The sequence below is a fragment of the Carassius auratus genome, unplaced genomic scaffold (assembly GCF_003368295.1).
Source record: "Carassius auratus strain Wakin unplaced genomic scaffold, ASM336829v1 scaf_tig00035347, whole genome shotgun sequence".
Lineage (NCBI taxonomy): Eukaryota > Metazoa > Chordata > Actinopteri > Cypriniformes > Cyprinidae > Carassius > Carassius auratus.
The window spans coordinates 27,181-44,620 of record NW_020526221.1 but is presented as its reverse complement, the minus strand read 5'-3'; the positions used below and the strand labels follow the sequence as shown (position 1 = coordinate 44,620).

General features: G+C 38.4%; 3 protein-coding genes across 4 annotated transcripts; 2 read left to right on the top strand and 1 right to left on the bottom strand.

Annotated features, from left to right (window-relative positions):
- The first annotated feature begins 83 nt into the window (after nt 1-83).
- LOC113081916 (protein rogdi homolog) lies at nt 84-7,029 on the top strand. Its single transcript, XM_026253826.1, has 11 exons — nt 84-299; nt 884-955; nt 1,042-1,127; nt 1,289-1,343; nt 3,459-3,539; nt 3,698-3,793; nt 4,764-4,862; nt 4,940-5,053; nt 5,159-5,208; nt 5,311-5,437; nt 6,033-7,029. Exons 1-11 carry the CDS (start codon nt 222-224, stop codon nt 6,072-6,074), a joined length of 900 nt encoding a protein of 299 aa, XP_026109611.1. The 5' UTR covers nt 84-221; the 3' UTR covers nt 6,075-7,029.
- Nucleotides 7,030-7,125: 96 nt separating this feature from the next.
- On the bottom strand, nt 7,126-8,894 carry LOC113081917 (small integral membrane protein 22-like). The gene is made up of 4 exons (XM_026253827.1): nt 8,751-8,894; nt 8,188-8,333; nt 8,034-8,101; nt 7,126-7,925 (listed from the first exon to the last, which is right to left on the bottom strand). The coding sequence occupies exons 2-4, from the start codon at nt 8,312-8,314 to the stop codon at nt 7,878-7,880; spliced, it is 243 nt and encodes an 80-aa protein (XP_026109612.1). The 5' UTR covers nt 8,315-8,333; nt 8,751-8,894; the 3' UTR covers nt 7,126-7,877.
- A 654-nt stretch (nt 8,895-9,548) lies between these two features.
- LOC113081914 (conserved oligomeric Golgi complex subunit 1-like) lies at nt 9,549-17,077 on the top strand. Of its 2 annotated transcripts, XM_026253816.1 has the most exons (15): nt 9,549-9,963; nt 10,436-10,680; nt 11,103-11,284; nt 11,408-11,575; nt 12,104-12,260; nt 12,333-12,543; nt 12,875-13,660; nt 13,841-13,987; nt 14,888-15,049; nt 15,160-15,284; nt 15,483-15,591; nt 15,748-15,857; nt 16,224-16,305; nt 16,474-16,500; nt 16,925-17,060. In XM_026253816.1, the coding sequence occupies exons 1-14, from the start codon at nt 9,655-9,657 to the stop codon at nt 16,498-16,500; spliced, it is 2,820 nt and encodes a 939-aa protein (XP_026109601.1). In that variant the 5' UTR covers nt 9,549-9,654; the 3' UTR covers nt 16,925-17,060. The 2 variants fall into 2 exon arrangements, with proteins under 2 accessions (XP_026109601.1, XP_026109600.1); XM_026253815.1 differs by lacking the exon at nt 16,474-16,500 and having other exon boundaries at nt 16,925-17,077.
- The last annotated feature ends 363 nt before the right edge of the window (nt 17,078-17,440 follow it).

Here is a 17,440-nt window from a genome sequence, read left to right as displayed (position 1 = left end):
TTAATAGAAATACATTTTCAAATAGTGTTTGGCGACGTTAATAAAATAAAAATAAACGAAAAATTTAATCTTGTCCTTTCGAAGCCGGAAGATTTCAAGGTTACACAAACCGGAAGTACAGAATAAGGAGGCGTATATCAAACCTAACTGTTCACGAGTCACTAAGTAGGGGACTGCTCGGGTCATTTTCATCAGATTAAGCACAGTTTTGTTGAATTGTGATGCTCGGAGCGGAGCGCTCTGCTCTTTCTGAACTAGTGAAGATGACGGCCGCGAGTCAAGCCGAGAGGACTGTGCTGGTGAGAGACTGATCTCTGCAGTACACTGCTGCACAGACGAATGATTTGATTATAAACAAAACATATTCTGAGGTAGATATCAGGTGCGCTGCAGATTCAGAGGTGTTTATTGCTTTTCCACGCAGAGCAGCTGGTGGGACAAAGTCTAAATGCATCCCAGTGTAGATGGTTAAACAATCTTGACTGTGATTTGTCTTTATCATCATTGCTCTGTTCAGTTTATCCATCGATGTTAATGTGTTACTTTGGTCTGATACTGACTGCTGTTTCTGCACCATACCGAGCGATTTAATTCAGTTTTAACTGGATATTTAAAAAAAATGGTTAGAATTTACGCACCTTTATGTTGTTGGCTTGCTATTTTGTTTAAAATAAAGGCGGCACTGACTTCGGCTGGATTTAAATAAATGAGAGTAAAAGTGATGAAGGGTGACTGTCCTGTCTGCGGCTTTCAGACTTCCCTTTCTTCTGTGGAAGTCAAAATAAAACATTAGGCAGAATGATGAAGTCATGATGCGTTTCAACACATTTTTGACGAAATGTATTTTTTTAAGCGCAATATGTACAACTTGTGTGTGCTTTAGGAGGAGGAATTTAATTGGCTGCTGAAAGAAGAGGTCCATGCCGTGCTAAAACAGCTGCAAGAAATTTTGAAGGTATCTTCAGATACTCACTACACAATCATTCTGCATTATTATACAAAAAGTGCATTTATAATGTTATTTGTCTGCTTCCACCGAAGGAGGCATCAAGGCGTTTTTCAGTGCCATCTCCAGGTCTCTGTGAAGGACAACTGAAACAAGAGAACTTCATTCTGGGCAGCTCAACGTAAGAGCCGTGAAATCAAACTCTTCTGTTTGGAACATTTTAGATTTAAAGTATACAGTAATGTATGGTTTTTGTTATTATAGTTTTATGGGAACGTGTACAGTACACCTGAAGATGTATAGAAATACTTTAAAATCTTGTTTAATTTGCATCTGATTTAGGATGGACCAGGTGAAAGGGGTTTTGACACTACAAGGAGAAGCTTTGACTCAAGCTGTGAGTATGTTTCACAGCCTCATGTAAATAAAGTCAGCTTTCAGCGAGAATGGCACTGCTTTGCTTCTGGTACTTCAACTGGACTTTTTAAAAGTGTATAAAAGACTATAGGTGCATCCCAAATCACGTACTTGTGTTTAATGATGTTTTGCTCGGGGTTCACACTGAAAATTCCCAAAAGGAAAAAGTGCACTTTAAATGTCTGGATAATGCACTTAAATAACAGAGATAAAAAAAAAAACAATAATAATGTTTGACAAGCCCAGGGGCCCGTTTCACTAAGGAGGTTCAACCAACTCTGAGTTTAAACTTGAACTCTGAGTTGACTTACCCTGAGTGAGTTTTTGGTTACAGAACAGCTGAAATGAGTTGGTTTTATCAACTCTAAATTGACTGACTCTGAGTTAAGCGCGTGCACCACAACTTTAAAAAGCCATTATCAATGGAGAGCCTATATTACGATTCACCATGGCAACAGCTCCCGCCAAAAATTAACTAATAGCTAATAACTTTATGGTATTTCATGGGCGCATATATATATATATATATATATATATATATATATATATATATATATATATATATATATATATATATATATATATATATATATATATATATATATATATATATATATATATATATATATATATATATATAAAATAATAATAATATTTTAAGTGATTTTTTTTTCTTATTTTACAAATGATCTGCCAATAGAGAAAGAAATATATGGCAGTGGCTATTTACACGAAGTGGAATTAACATACTTTCTCAGCAATAGATCCTATTTACAGTAGGCTTAGTGCAAGTAGCTCTAGATGCTATTTACAGAAAAAATGTACAGTGAAAATCGTGATATATTCTATTTACCATGTTAAAGTAGCAGTTCTTTGCAACAGGCTAAGTGTAAATAATAATTAGATGCTAGTTATACTTTATACTGGCAGATACATTTGCACCTCAGTATTGTTATACATTAACAAGATGCAATAATAACAGATTGTAAATGATTATATTTATTACAATTCTAAATGGTTGCATCATTATTAAACACTCGTTCGGCACTTTACTTCCACTTTTAGAACATTTTGTTCATTTTTATAGAAAATAAATTCTAATGTGACATGATGGGAAAAGTGAGAAGAACGAGTTCGGCAAAAGCTGGACTCTAACCCAATCAATCGCGTTACAAGCTAGTTTTCTGTGCCCAAAACATTACTGCCTACACCACTGAAGCCATTATTCACATGTGTCGTATTTAACCTTATGTGTCGATGGAGGGAGGAGCTACAGTAGATTTGCACTTAGTAATGGACACTCCGAATAATCTTGTTTTCCATTTGCATTAAGATATTTTTTATAACCACACTGGCATATAATTTGACTTAAGTAAAATGCACTTAATTTAGACCCCCCCCCCAGGAAACAAGACTAAGTATCTTATATAATTTTCTTATATAGAAAATCAATCTTTATTTTATTTTTTTAAAATTTGTATATGTACTTGGGGGGGGGGACAAAAAAAAACACTTAGTAAGAAGAGCATTTTTCCAGCGTGCATCAATGAAGTGTTAAAAAGGGGGAGGAGACTGAAAGAATCTCTGGGTTTATCTAAGAAAACCTGCTCCTGACCAGGTAAGGTTCATAGAGTAATTTACCATGGTAAATTGACATGAGTATAAGTTACCTCTTTTTCAGAAATGGGCTTGACTTACCCTGCTTTCTCGGGTTTGACAAACCTCCCATCCTGAAACAGAAAACCTAGAGTTTGCCTCATTTCAGGGTTAACATACTCCAAGTTTTCACTTAACCTCCTTTGTGAAACAGACCCCAGCTTTAATTACATAGTGAAGGGGGAGGGGCTAACAGACTCTGATATGAATGATAAAATAACCTTATATATAATTCTTACACTGATTAAGTACATAGTGTGTCATTTGGGACGCGGCTTGTATTTAACAAAATCATTTTTATCTCATCCAGTCTAAGTGCAATGACTCTTTGCAGTGCAGTTTATCTGAGCTCATTGTTTACTTTCACTGTTATTAGATTCTATATAAAATGGAAAGATAAATTTGTACTTTTTTTTTTTTTTTTTTTTTTTTTTTTCAGGATATTAATATTAAAGTCGCTAAAAGCAGTCAAGTCATGCATTTTGCGTTCCGTGATGATAAACAGTGGAAACTGCAGCAGGTAATGTTTATTTCTCTCTCACTCACTCTTTCTCTCTCTCTCAAAAAAATTAATGAATATACCAAACCAATTAAAAAATGCCTCATTTCAACATAATATTTTTTGGGGGTCTGATTTATTATAAAAAGCGCTGTTAAAAGCATCTTGCCCCTCCTCAGATTCAGGATGCCCGAAACCATGTGAATCAGGCCCTGCAGTTATTGAGCAGCCGTGATGAGAGCTACACCTTCAAAACAGGGGCTGAAGTCAATAAGGTTTGTATCTCACAAACATTTAAAGTTGATGTACAGGGGCCAGATTCAAAAAGAAGCTTCTGAAAAAATAATATAGGAAACTTCTGAAAACAAACACATTCCTCCTTTGTACACAAGTTTATTCTTAATCAATTCTTATATTTACTTAAGAAGTTTTTTTTGTTTTTTTGTTTTTAAGAAAGAGGCTGTCTTTTTTTTTTTTATGTGCTCCATCTTGTCTCGTGTGTGTGTGTGTGTGTGTGTGTGCATACGCGTGCGATGCTAGTGTGAGCGTACTAAATGCTACCAAAGATTGTTGTAATTTTAAAACAAAATTTAAAAAACAAAAACAAAAAGTCCATATATGACTGTAGAGTCCAACAGAAAAGATAACTTCACTATAAAAGGTTACTTGGAATGATTTTTACGAGTATTTTCAGTAATCCAAATTCTTCAAGCTTTAAGTCTTTCAAAAAATGTAGTTTTATAACAAAGTTCGGGAGAAGCAGTCGCAGTTCATTAAGCTGATTAACACAAGTGGAGACCAATCAGTAATCAACTCATGACAAGGCATAAATAACAGCAGAACCTATCTCTGTTCATTGACGGTTTTCAGCATCCCTCCTCCACCCCATTTCTCCTCACTATAGATCCATCTACTCTTACCACAACCGGGGGGAGCACTCTGGGTTTGGGCCACATCCCGAGCTCGGAGCCCTCCACCCGGACAGCACGCCAAATACGCATAACCTTACTGAATTCATATACGTAGATGTGAACTTGTGAACCTTCTTATGTTTGGCCCCAGGTTTTCTTCGTGTGTGTGTGTGCGTGTATATATGTGCAGAATTGAGCTCTCCATGAGTATATTTAAAGATGTTTTGGGCTACAGGTTACTCAGCAGTAGTAACACTTTCCTTACAGGCAACATTTTCACTGGTAGTGTATGTGAAGTGAGATTGCTCTTAGTGGCATGCCTCTGGTGTTTCAGCTGATGGATGCAGTAATGCTTCAGTTGAGCCGAGCCAGAAACAGACTGACGACCCCGGCCAGCATGACGCTTCCTGAGCTCGCAGCCAGTGGTCTAGTGGTTAGTCTGGGATCATCACTTCATCTTAATGTGGATTCTCCATGTGCTCTTGTGAATATATCTCCTGTTCTTTCTAGAAAATGTTCACGCCTCCAATGCCTGGTGACGTGATGGTGAACTTCTATATCAATCTCAGTAAACTGTGTTTGACAGTGTATCAACTACATGTACTGCAGCCTAACACTACTAAGGTATCAAGCCATCGGCACTGGAAGAATAAAACAACCTTTTTTACTTTTATTCTTAACAAGAATGCATGCGTGTTTTAAAATGCACTTTATTTGTTTTGTTGTCAGAACTTCAAATCTGCAGGAAGCTCAGTGCTGCATAATCCTGGAGCGATGTTGTAAGTGCTCATCACGTTTCCTTGTTTTCATGCTGCAACACCAGCAGTCAGTCTTCTAGAGTTTATAATGGGTTTTTGGCACATTTGATTTTTGTCCTCAAGCGAATACAACAACACCAAGTTCGAGGTAAGCCACGTCCATAAGGTGGAGTGTGTGGTGCCGTGGCTGAATGACACGCTGGTGTTTTTCACCATTTCCCTGCAGCTCTGTCAGCAGCTCAAAGATAAGGTGGGTGTGGCCAAAGATTAATTACCTTGACATTATAATACCTAAAAAAAATAATTGATTTTGATTAATTGAATTACTAGGATTGCTGACAATGATTTGCAGAGATTTCTTTAAAGTATGTCCGATAATAAAAGTAAAAAAAAAATTCTTAAATTATTATTCAACCTAGAACAGTGAATGTGAAATTAAAGTCAAACATTCACAACTATTTAAATATTTGTGGCTGCTAAGATTTTTTTCAAATTTGAACTTCTACCATAATTGATACCAAGGCGGCATCTATTTGACCAAAAATACGATAATATATATTATTGTGTACTACATATTTATTATAAGTGTAAATTATTTATTTGATGGCAGAGCAGAATTTTCAGCAGCTATTACTCCATTCTTCAAAAACCATGCTTGTATGCTAACCCAAAGGTTGAACTGTAGTGTAAAATGTGGATCATAACATGGAGAACTCACCAATTGTTGTTAATGATCGTCCGGTAGACTAATTAAAATATCAAAACACAAAGCAAAACTTTGACACTGGGAGCAGATCTAAACAGATGATCAATTCATATGTTCATTTCTTTCCTTTTACTTGCAGATTTCTGTCTTCTCTAGTTTCTGGAACTACAGACCTTTTTAAGCTATAACTGACCAATGATAATAAATCTGATTAAATTATTATGCACTAGGAACAAGGAATTCCATGAACAAGCTCCCTGAAATAATCTATTGTGACTATATTACCATGTATTTATTCATTTTGTGTGCTTTATTGTTCAGTTTGTGTTCTTCAGTCGAAGTAGAGTGCGCTGTGTATGTAGTATACAAGCTGAATTCATTCATTTGAAACGACAGTGTCTTCAGATGAAGGTATTCAGTGACGTGTTTTTGTGTTTCTGCAGTATTTGTCATCATCAGTGTTGACCGTTTGTCAGTAATCTTGCCTATATCGAAGTTAACCTCATCTTTGTGTGTTTAGGCTTTAGCAAGGAAATGCTAATAATACACAATGCTCCAGTTGATTTGTTGAGAGACCTCTTCAACCTCATTAGACCAGTGTTTTTGCCTTTTAGTCCAGGGGTTGTAACACTTGAACATTATCTGATTCCAGGGACTATCATCAATGCAGAAAAAGCACAAGCATAGCTTTCGAATGTGCATAAATGACCAATAGTGTATTTGCCATTGTGACTCAACTGGTATGACTATATAAACACTAAATGACGGCTAACAGTGAACATATTCCATTAAACTTACACACATTCCTGTAACTGGCTGATTAGGGAGCAGCGTTCAGCATTCCATGATGGAAAAAGGAATATCATGCCGAGCATTAGTTCAGATGCTGTTCAGGGTTCGTGATCATTACTGAAAGGTTTCTCTGCTTCATTTACTTTGTCAGTCTTGTTTATCTATGGTTACATTTTTATTTATTTCATGTTAAATGCACTTGATTTGTGTCCTTATTGACTTCATGCATGTTAATTTGATTATTGATTCACGTTTAAGTAAAACCTAAGCTATTTTCATGTACATTTCATGCTTAATGTGGAATATTTTGTGCAATAAACATACTATCAACATTATGAACTTCACTTTTGCTCTTCTCCCATATCATTTACACTGAATAAATTATCCAGTGCTTATGTCTACATAAAATAAATATGCAAAGGTACATTTTATTTGCTATATGCTGTTCATTTAAAGGTATGCATTTTATTTATTTTGGGTTTACAAAGTCTAAAAGTTATACAAACAATGTGGTACATTATAAAAAAGTTAAACAAATATTGATACTCGTTTTTCTAAGGTAAGAGTTTTCACAAGTAAAGCATTGCTTATCTGCTTGAAAATGGTTTGCCATTTTAACCTTTTTTTCTCTCTATGTTTTAAATCTTACATAGTGTGTAGGTACAGTATTATATAAATTTCAGAATTAAAAGTCAAGCATTTGAAAGAAATCCACTAAAAACACTTACAGGAAGAGGTTGCAGGTTAGTGGCATCTGGGAAGACCAGTTTTAACAGCTAAATTCCAGATGAGCAGATTAAACATACTGTTCAAAGAATGACTAAAAACAAGTTCATTTCAATAGAGGCCATTTGCACTAGATCCATCCAGGAAAGTTGATTCAATAAAGTGTTTCTAAGTAACCAATGTCTTCAAAACCTGGTGGGCATGCATCTATATAAAATATCTGATTAAGTGGATCTGGTAATGGACCATGCCTTTTAAATCATGTAATTTCCTGAGTAAATATTAACAGCATTTTTACACAATAGGGAAAGGTTTTTGCATTTATCATCCCTATAAGGAAGCATCTACCTAAAATATATTTCTCTTTCCTCCATTATTTTACTTGTTCACGTATAAATAATGATTAGGTGGCATAACTGATGAACTAAGTAGATGTACAGTAATGGTGCCTGTCGATTGTGGAAGATCACGGCTCCATTGCCATATTGTCGATGCCCACCTTCTGTCTTCTTGGCTGTTAACATAGAAACACTTGCTGTCAGTCACCAGAAATCTCATGAAAGTTAATGGTCTCGTGGATCTGTAGTTATCTGTGAGTTTACACCAGTAACATTATTCTGACCTTCTCATCACAGCAGCAGCAACAACAGCAGCGGATGAGGACCAAGATGACCAGCAACAGCACCATGCCTATGGACATTGAATTTATATCACCTTAATGATTCTTAATTACATCTCTTCGTTTCTTATTTTGTCTTCGCATAATTCTACCTTACCTATAAAGATGAAGAAAACCGCAAACGAGGCAATGTCCCAGTCCGACTGAAACATGTTCTTCGACTGTAGTCTTGAGACCACATCATTGAACTGGTTCTCAAAATCCTGTTGAATGTTCTTATCCATGACTTACACAAGAAGATTCCTGAATGGAGGGACCTTGTATGAATACACGCTGTTCACGAATATTCTAAAATCGAAGCTTGGAAAACAAATAAAAAGCCTGATGCCCATAAACGACATCCTGAAGAAACAGGAAGTCGTTCTTTCTAGTTTTCTACGAAAAGAACTGAAAGTAGGCTAACCAAGTGATAATAACCCCCCACGAGAATCCTAAGGTATAAACTATATTCTAAACTACAGAAAATGTATATAGATTTTGAATAAACAAACCAGTAATTACAGGGGAGAAATGGCGTGCTTCAAAGAAAGCCGAAGAACTCCATCCTCATGTAGACTAATCGTTTATAAACACATACTTTTTTTTTTTTAATAATATGTCTTATTTTCTATTTCCCAAACTGTCCTAATGTATCTTTGAGAGGACTTCTCGATCTCTCACCTGCTGTTTTGGTGGTGTTTCCGGTGTGTACACCTGTCGCTGTGCTGCTCTGCGCAGATCTTGAAGGCTGTTCAGTCGCTGAGATCGTTTTGCGGAAGTGCGATGATAGCATAAAAACTACAGGAATCTAGTCATAAAGTATGTGCTGTTGACAAAATATTAACCATGGAGAATACACCATACCCTATTCAATATCAAAACAGCTGACAGGGTGTAAAGTGCAGCCTGGATTTCATTCAATACATAATTTCTTTAGATTTGCTATGTATTCAGATTCAGGTAACAAATGTATGGTAAACAAACATAATTTAAAAATATGTGACCCTGGACAACAAAACCAGTCACAAGGGACAATGCTTTAAAATTGAGATTTATATTGCATAATCTGAAAGCTGAATAAGTAAGCTTCCCATTGATGTATGGATTGTTAGGGGTGCATCTGAGGGTGCAAAAAAAAAAAAACTACTACTGTGAAAATCGCCTTTAATTAGATGCCCAAATGAAGTTCTTAGCAATGCATATTACTAATTAAACGTTGATATAATTATGGTAGGAAATTTGCAAAATATCTTCACGGAATATTATCTTTACTCAACAGCCTAGTGATTTTTGGCATTAAATAAAATACTGATACTCCTGACTGGTTTTGTGCTACAAGATCACAATCAAAAACAAGAAATAAAGAAAGAAAGAAAGAAAGAAAGAAAGAAAGAAAGAAAGAAAGAAAGAAAGAAAGAAAAAGAAAGCTATTATTGTGATGGAGGGTCCAGTACCAAACATCCACTAAAGGGGTCGCTGTCACGCTTCATTCCATGTGTGACCTCTGACCCGTTGTTTACGTGGAAGGAGAGCTGTTCGTGCTTCCGGGTTTTAGTGCTGCAGTTATCTGCTCGGTTTTAAAGAGATGGCCACGGTACCGGCCCAGTCTGTCCGGGTCTCGGAGATTAAAGACCCCACGGTTTTATTTGAGCGCTACAGTACGGAGGAGATCCGCGCTATCGAGCGGAAAGTGCGCGGAGAGATCGAGCAGAAGAAGGAGGAACTTCGACAGATGGTCGGTGAACGGTACCGGGATTTGATCGATGCGGCTGACACGATCGGTGAGATGAGACAGTGCTCGGAGAGTGTGGTTCAGTCCATCCAGGACATGTACCGCTACTGCCACCAGCTGAAACAGGCCAAACAAGCCCCTCAGTCCAGCGGCAGAGCGGAGGTAAAGCTCTCCTCTGGAGTCCTGGCTGGGACACAACACCAACAGCCTGCACAAATCAGAATAATAAAGTTTATACATGCTTTTACTCTGACTTAATTTATCCAGTGTGGCCAGAGATTCTCGCCTGCATGAGTGCAGCGTGTTTCTTTCATTTTCTCCTCGATCAATATGGTACAAATAAAATATGTCATTAAATCATGTTTTAAACATTGGCAAATATAAGACTCACTTCATTGAAAGATTGAATCAAGACTACTGGACAAAACTGCAGCTCCATTATACTGAATTACCACCACTGTCATAAATGATGTTTTACACTGTTGACAAATTCATGAAACTCAAATATAAAAAATAAAAACAAATCCTGGAAAGTTTCTGAAATTTACTTTTTGCAGCCCTAATCATTATCCATTAAACCCCAACATTGTTAGTGACTCATGAGATTGATATCGATGTGTTCTGTTGCTGGCAGGGTCAGAAACAGTCGCAGGAGAGATTCTACACGATGGCATCCCAGATAAAGCTCCTCCTGGAAATCCCAGAGCGTGTGTGGAGCGCGCTGGAGTCGTCCCAGTACCTGCAGGCCACGCAGCTCTACCTGCTGTGCTGTCACCTTCACAGCCAGCTTCACCTGGAGGGAGGAGGGCATCAGTACAGCCCCGTCCTCTCTCGCTTCCCCATCCTGATGCGCCAGGTAGCAGCTGCCGGTCATTTCAGGTACATCATAGAATTACACTCAACAAAGAAAACCAAAAATGACAAGTCTGTCATCATTTACTCATCCGGATGTCGTTCCAAAGCCATAAGACTTCGGTTAGTCTTCAAAACACACATGAAGATTCATTGATATTTTTAATAAGATTAATACATGTTTAATATATTCGTTGTTTTACAGTGCTTTAACCTTTTTGGACCTTTTAGATCGGGTTTCATTAAAAACATCTTAATTTGTTTTTCAAAGATTAATCACACTCTTACAGGTTTAGAATGACATGATGGTGAGTAAACGATAACTGTAAAGTATCGTTTACAGTTCTGTACTGTAAACGACAGTATTGGCATTATCGCCTGTACTATCCCATAAATGGCTTTGGTTTAGTTTTTTCTCTTACTCAAAGCTAGTTGTCTTTGTTCTGTAGGTCTACCATCTTGCTGGAGAGTAAGTCTGTGCTGCGCGGCAGGGCTGTGTCTGATCAAGCGATCGCTGAGGCGCTGGTCTCCAGCATGCTGCTGGAAGACAGCTCCCCTCGCCAGGCGCTTGCTGATTTCCTGCTGGCAAGGAAAGCATCCATTCAGCAACTACTCAATCAGCCCCAGCATGGTGAATAACCTTAATAATATTTCGAACCTTTCAGCTTATAGAAGCTTTACACTATGAGTTCTTAGTTTATAAGGATTGCATGTGGTTGTTCTTGATTGGGATGTGGTGCTGTGCCTCTGTTAGGTGCTGGTGTGAAAGCACAGGTCTGTTCTCTGGTGGAGCTGCTGGTCACCACTCTGTACCAGGCATACGCTGTGTTTTATGTGCCTCCGGAGGGCCAAGTGTCCGATACCGGTTTGGGATGTGGCCTTCTTTTCACCACCTTGGAGAATGTGACCTCCAACACTTCTGGTGAGTTGTCAGTTTCTCATTCACGTTGTGATGCCCAAACATAAGGGGCCACCAGAGTTTGAAATTAAATCTTGGGGCAAAAATGCCAACAAAAGGAACAAAACTGCCCCCAAATTCAAGATACACACATGTTTCTGGCTGGTGCAGTAAATGCAATGGCCAATCAGAAGTCTTTAGATTAGCTCACAAATTCTCTCATCATAAACATCTGAATACAAACATGATGTGACCCATTCATTTGGCAGTGTAGACCGCTTCAGTGATTTTTCAGCATTTATAAAAATGGCCCTTCTCAGAGGTTTACATACACTTGGTTCTTAATCGATGTTGTTACCTGAATGATCCCCAGCTGCGTTGTTTTGTTTAGTGATAGTTGTTCATGAGTCCCTTGCTTGTCCTGACCAGCTGTGCTGACTGCAGTTCACGAGTCCCTCAGTTGTCCTCAGTGTGAAAAGATGGATCTCAAAAGCATACAGTCATCGTTGGAAAGGGTTCAAATAAAAAAAGTGATTTTTCTGTGAAATCCAGGGAAAGAGAACAAAGTTCTGGACAAGGAGATGAGCACAGGAAGCTGGTTTAAATACCTTCCTGCTTCAGTGATGAACTTCCAGCCTGCTCTTCGGACGCTAGCGCAGCCGATACAGAGGGAGCAGCTCCGAGACACGCTGCAGCAGTGGATTGATACGTATGTCCATCCTACACATCCTAATTAACATTTCTCAGTAGTTGTTTTTAATGCTCATTTGTCTTTCAATAGCTGTAAGGAGGATATGCGCAGCGGGGTCAGCAGCCTTCTGGTCTTTGTGAAGAGTCTGAAGGGTCTGGCTGCGATCCGGGATGCAGTGTGGGAACTGCTCGGCAGCGAGTCCATCAGTCAGCACTGGAGCACTGTGTGTCAGTCCCTCCTCGAGCGACCTCTGGCCTTGTGGGATGACCTTTTGCATCAGCTCTTCCTGCAGCGACTTCAGGTACTCGTTAACAATTTAACTAGTTTAACTAGTCTGATAAAATGTGTTAGCGCTTGACTGATATTAACATACACTTGTGATCCCATCAGAAGTATTCAGGCTAGACAGATTGCCATTCACACCTGGATGTAATATGTGGTTTAACGCGTCTCTTTTGGCCACCTGTAATTAGGGTGTAGCATCTGACTATATACATGATATACTGACTGTACAAAAAAAACACTGTTGTTCTGATTATTAGAACATCGTTTTGATGATCATAAATGTGTTCTAGATGATCATTTTGTGCATTTTTTAGCTAATTGGATGGAAATACTTGTTTATCCTCTAGGCGATCACTCAGGAGGGCACAGGAGGGATCTCCAGCAGCTCCAGACAGCTCTTGTCTTCAGCTCTGCGGGATCTGCAGGGTCAAGCCACAGCCGGGAGCTTCAGCCGTGGGGTGCACTACGAGAGTGACGTTGCAGCTTTCCTGTGGTCTGAGACTCAAGGTGACCTGCTCAGTGACACAGCCTGGGTGAGTGTAGCCCAGCGCACCCCGCAGCAGAAGAGCGGTCTGTCCATGAAGACCCAGGCCCTCACCCCCTGCGTTCAGACCTTCTGCTCCTCGCTGGACTCCAAGCTCAAAGCCAAATTAGATGATCTGCAGCACTACTTGCCCTCTGAAAAAAATGGCAAGGAGCTTTCAGAGATGGTCCCGGTCACCACTAACTCCTCTATTAACCGCTATATGGATGCTGGAGCGGTGGAGGACACTCTTAGAGAGCACTGCTTGGCATGTGTCAGGGACATCCTTTCCAGCGTGCGTGCTGAGCTCGCTAACACCCAGGCTAAGACCAACAACCCCAACCAGTTAAATTCGGTGCTCTTTATGGCCAGGCTATGCCAGTCAATGGGGGAATTGTGTCCTAGTCTGAAACAGTGCATTCTGGGGAAACAGGGGGGCTTGGATCCCGTGAGCAGATGTACTCCACGACAGGGCAAGAAGTTAGGCAAAGGCAACACAGCCAAGGCAGCGGATGTCAGCCCAGCACAGGCTAAGTGGAGCTGTCTGAATGAGGAGCTTCTGTCCTGCAGCATGGAGGCCTACGGTATCTGGAGCTCAGCACTCACCAGGGTAAGATGAAGAGCACACTGTTTGTGGAAGAGCTGCAGGTGTTAACAGTGCATTCTGAGAACAGGAAAACCATACAGGAAATGACTAGTGTGGATGTTTTTATGCAGAGAACATATATTAGGGTAGCTTATTAAGGCTTATATCCTGTATAAAAATAAAATAAATAGAAATGCATTTCAGGCACTTGTGGGGAGCTTTGCTACGCCTCTTCACACGGGAACTGCTGGATCCATCCTGAGTACCTCCACAAATTGGGAAGAGCTTGAAATACAGGAAGAGACCGAGTCAGGAAACAATATAATGTCCAAAATCCGCCTCCCTGTGCAGGTAATGGCTACATTATTCCTTTTATTATTATTAAAGTTAATATATATCAAATATTATTTATATATTAAATACATTAATGAGACTTAACGTGAGCCTCTTAATTTCTAATACCTTATTGCATATTGTGTTTCCAAACTTTCTACAATTTTTTAAATATCATTATACATTTTTTTTAGGGACCACCTTAAAAAAAATGTAAAAATTAAGTGATTTATGTATTTTCATCTATAATGATCCGTTTACAGAAGATAAACTAATATGCTACAGCAGCTTTCAGAAGTTTGGAATCCATAAGATTTTTTTAAATGTTGTTGGAAGGTCTCTCTTCTGCTCAACAAGGCTGTATTTGTCTAATCAAAAATACAATAAAACTGTAATATTGTGAAATATGACTCCAATTTAAAATAGCTGTTTTATATTTTAAATGGATAGTTCACCTAAAAATTAAAATACTGTCATTAATAACTCACCCTCATGTCGTTCCAAACCAGTAAGACCTTTGTTCATCTTCAGAACACAAATTATGATATTTTTTTGATGAAATCCGAGAGTTTTCTGACCCTCCATAGACAGTGATGTTACTGACCCATTCAAGACCCAGAGAGGTAGTTATGACTTTATTAAAATGCTCCATGTGACATCAGTGGTTCAATTGTAGTGTTACGAAACTGAAAACATTTTGTGTGCAAAGAAAACAAAAATTAAAATTTCAACAAATTCTTCTCTGTATTTTTGGGTGAACTATCCCTTTAATATGAACAAAATGTAATTATGTTTTGTGGCCTCCCTAGCACCCCCGTGTGGCCACCTGTTTTGAAAACCTTTGCAAAGTGTTTTATTAAACTGAAAGGATGTTGCTATTCAAATGATAAAAGTCATTTAATTTCTTTCTCCCTACAGCCATCATGGTATGTTCAGTCGTTACTCTTTCATCTGTGCCTTGAGGTCAATCGGGTCGGAGGTCACGCGTTACCAAAGGTCACTCTCCTGGACCTTTTGCGGGGTTGTCTAGATCAGGTGGTGAGTGAGTATGAAAAACTCACTCAAAAAACACACAGCAAGGTGAGACAATCAAACACTTTTTTTTTTTATACATGTCCATTCCTGTTTAGCCACTGTAATAATGGAATAAATCTATAAAACCTTCTTTCCTCTCTCTCTCTCCTCTCTAGGATGCAGGCCTCCCCATGACCCAGAGCAGAGCTTTGCAGTTGCTGTTTGACCTTCGCTATCTCAGTGCCACTCTAGGGTCCCGCCTTGAAGAGGGCAGGAGCTCCCGCTCTCAGCAAGACCCAAGGTAACTCGTTCATAGGCAAGGGATGGCCACAAGACCTCAGTAGGAAGTGACAGCAATGATTGGTCATGAAAACACAAGCATAGCGTGACTTGAACTTCCAGCTTCAAAACAAAGCACAAGCGATTACACCAAGAATAGCTCTTTCCTAAGCAGCAGACCTCTTTACACTTTTCCTTAAATTCTTGTTGTTTGTTAAAGGATCCAGCAGGTCTGCGACTCGCTGGAAAGCCACATTGATCCGTTTGACCTGGACGTTTTCACTCCCCATCTGAACAGTAACCTCAACCGACTCTCACAAAGGAGCTCTGTAAGCACAGACCGGTTTTCTCCTGCTAACCCTGTTTAGTTGGCTCATTCAGTTTACATTTTGTCATGTGATATATGTTGGCGTGGTGATTGCTGCCTTTAACAGTGTTTTACACTCCTTAACAGAACTATTAAAGCTGTCTCATGTTGTTTCTAGGTGCTTTTAGGATTGTTGACTGGCACGGAGAAGCAGTTTACCTCGAGGACCAACAATATCAACTCTCAGGAACCATACAACATCCTTCCTTTGGCAAGCAGCCAGATCCGGTCAGTATAAAGCTCTTATCTTACACTTCACACCGTTTAACTCATTGCTATGTATTTATAGCTAGTTTATTGCTGTCATGCTGTGTGTTTCATTGTTGTACAAGACAATGAAAATATATTTGGAGTCGGACATCATGAACTCTTAATAGCACATTTTACTGATACTAATTTGATGTTCAATTTAAAATGCAAAACAGAATTATACAAATATATCTTTTAAAATGAGTATTTTTAAATTGTTAAATAAAAATGCATTATTAATTACTGCATTATTTTCACTTAATGTAATGATTTCATTCATTTATATTTTATTTTATTATGTTTATGTTATGTGTTTAATTTAATTTATAAAATTCCCTCCTCAAGGTTTGGTTTGCTGCCACTGAGTATGACGAACTCTCGGAAGAATAATTCAGCCACACATGGAGCAGATCTCACTAGACCACTGGTAGGTTGCTTAAGCATTTGGTGTGTACAGTACTCTTGATACTTCTGCTGGCATGCTTTAAAAAGAGTAAACGATTGAGCCACTGTAATAGTAAACCATTATGTTTATTTAAAAAAGAAAAATGATGGGTTTGCAAATGAGTCACTTTCTACCAATGCTCCCAAGCAGAAGAGCTACTGGATCTCAAGGCGATAGGTGATGTGATATTGTGTGGTGCTGGTTCAGTTTTTGCAGTGAGCTTGCAGTGCATTTTAATTTTTTTTTGCACTTTAATCACTTTTGTCGCATCTTTGTGAATGCAACACATGGCATAGCAGCATTCAGACTCAACTAATACATTATGAATATTGAGCAACTTGAGGGTCAAGGCTGTTGAGCAAGTTTCAGCATCATCAATCACAACGGTTCATCTTGAGCTTAATACTTATGTATTATAAGCAAACAAGCATCATGTAGCTACAGATTTCTCCACTCGACCTTAAAACTGCTAAAACGTTTGCTTGTGGTGACACTTTTTGGCTCTTGCTGTCTTGAAACACTTGAAAGTTCTGTGTCTCAACATTATGAAATGCAAATCAGTTTTTAAGGCAATTTACATGAGTTTTTTATTTTATTTTAGGTGGCTCCCTCCTCTGCTTCTGCTCCACAGGACAGTTTCCGGCCAGGAAATCTCTTCAGGCAGTTAGCCAATCAAGAAGAGGAATCCACAGCCCCTTCTCTCTTTAAATTAGGCTGGCTTTCTGGCATGGCCAAATAAACTTTTATTGAAAAAGTTGGTATTTTTTTTACCGCATACAACACTATGTAAAATAATATTTAAAATACATTTTGAAATGTTTAAACCGTGTCCTGTATTGCCTATTCTCACAAAATCACATGATATAAAGAGAAATTGCAATGCAAAGCATATTAATAAAGGGGGAAAATTTAATAGAAATTACAACTTTGTATTTATCAAGCACATTAGCTATTATATTGTGACATTTTAATTATTTTATTCTAATTAAAATTATAATTGAGTGAATCTCAAACACAATTTAGGTCTATATTTTTCTTTGGAAAACTACATCTTGGCGTAAATATATATTTTTATCATGATATCCTCATTTGTTACCCTAATTAGGAGTTTGATTGT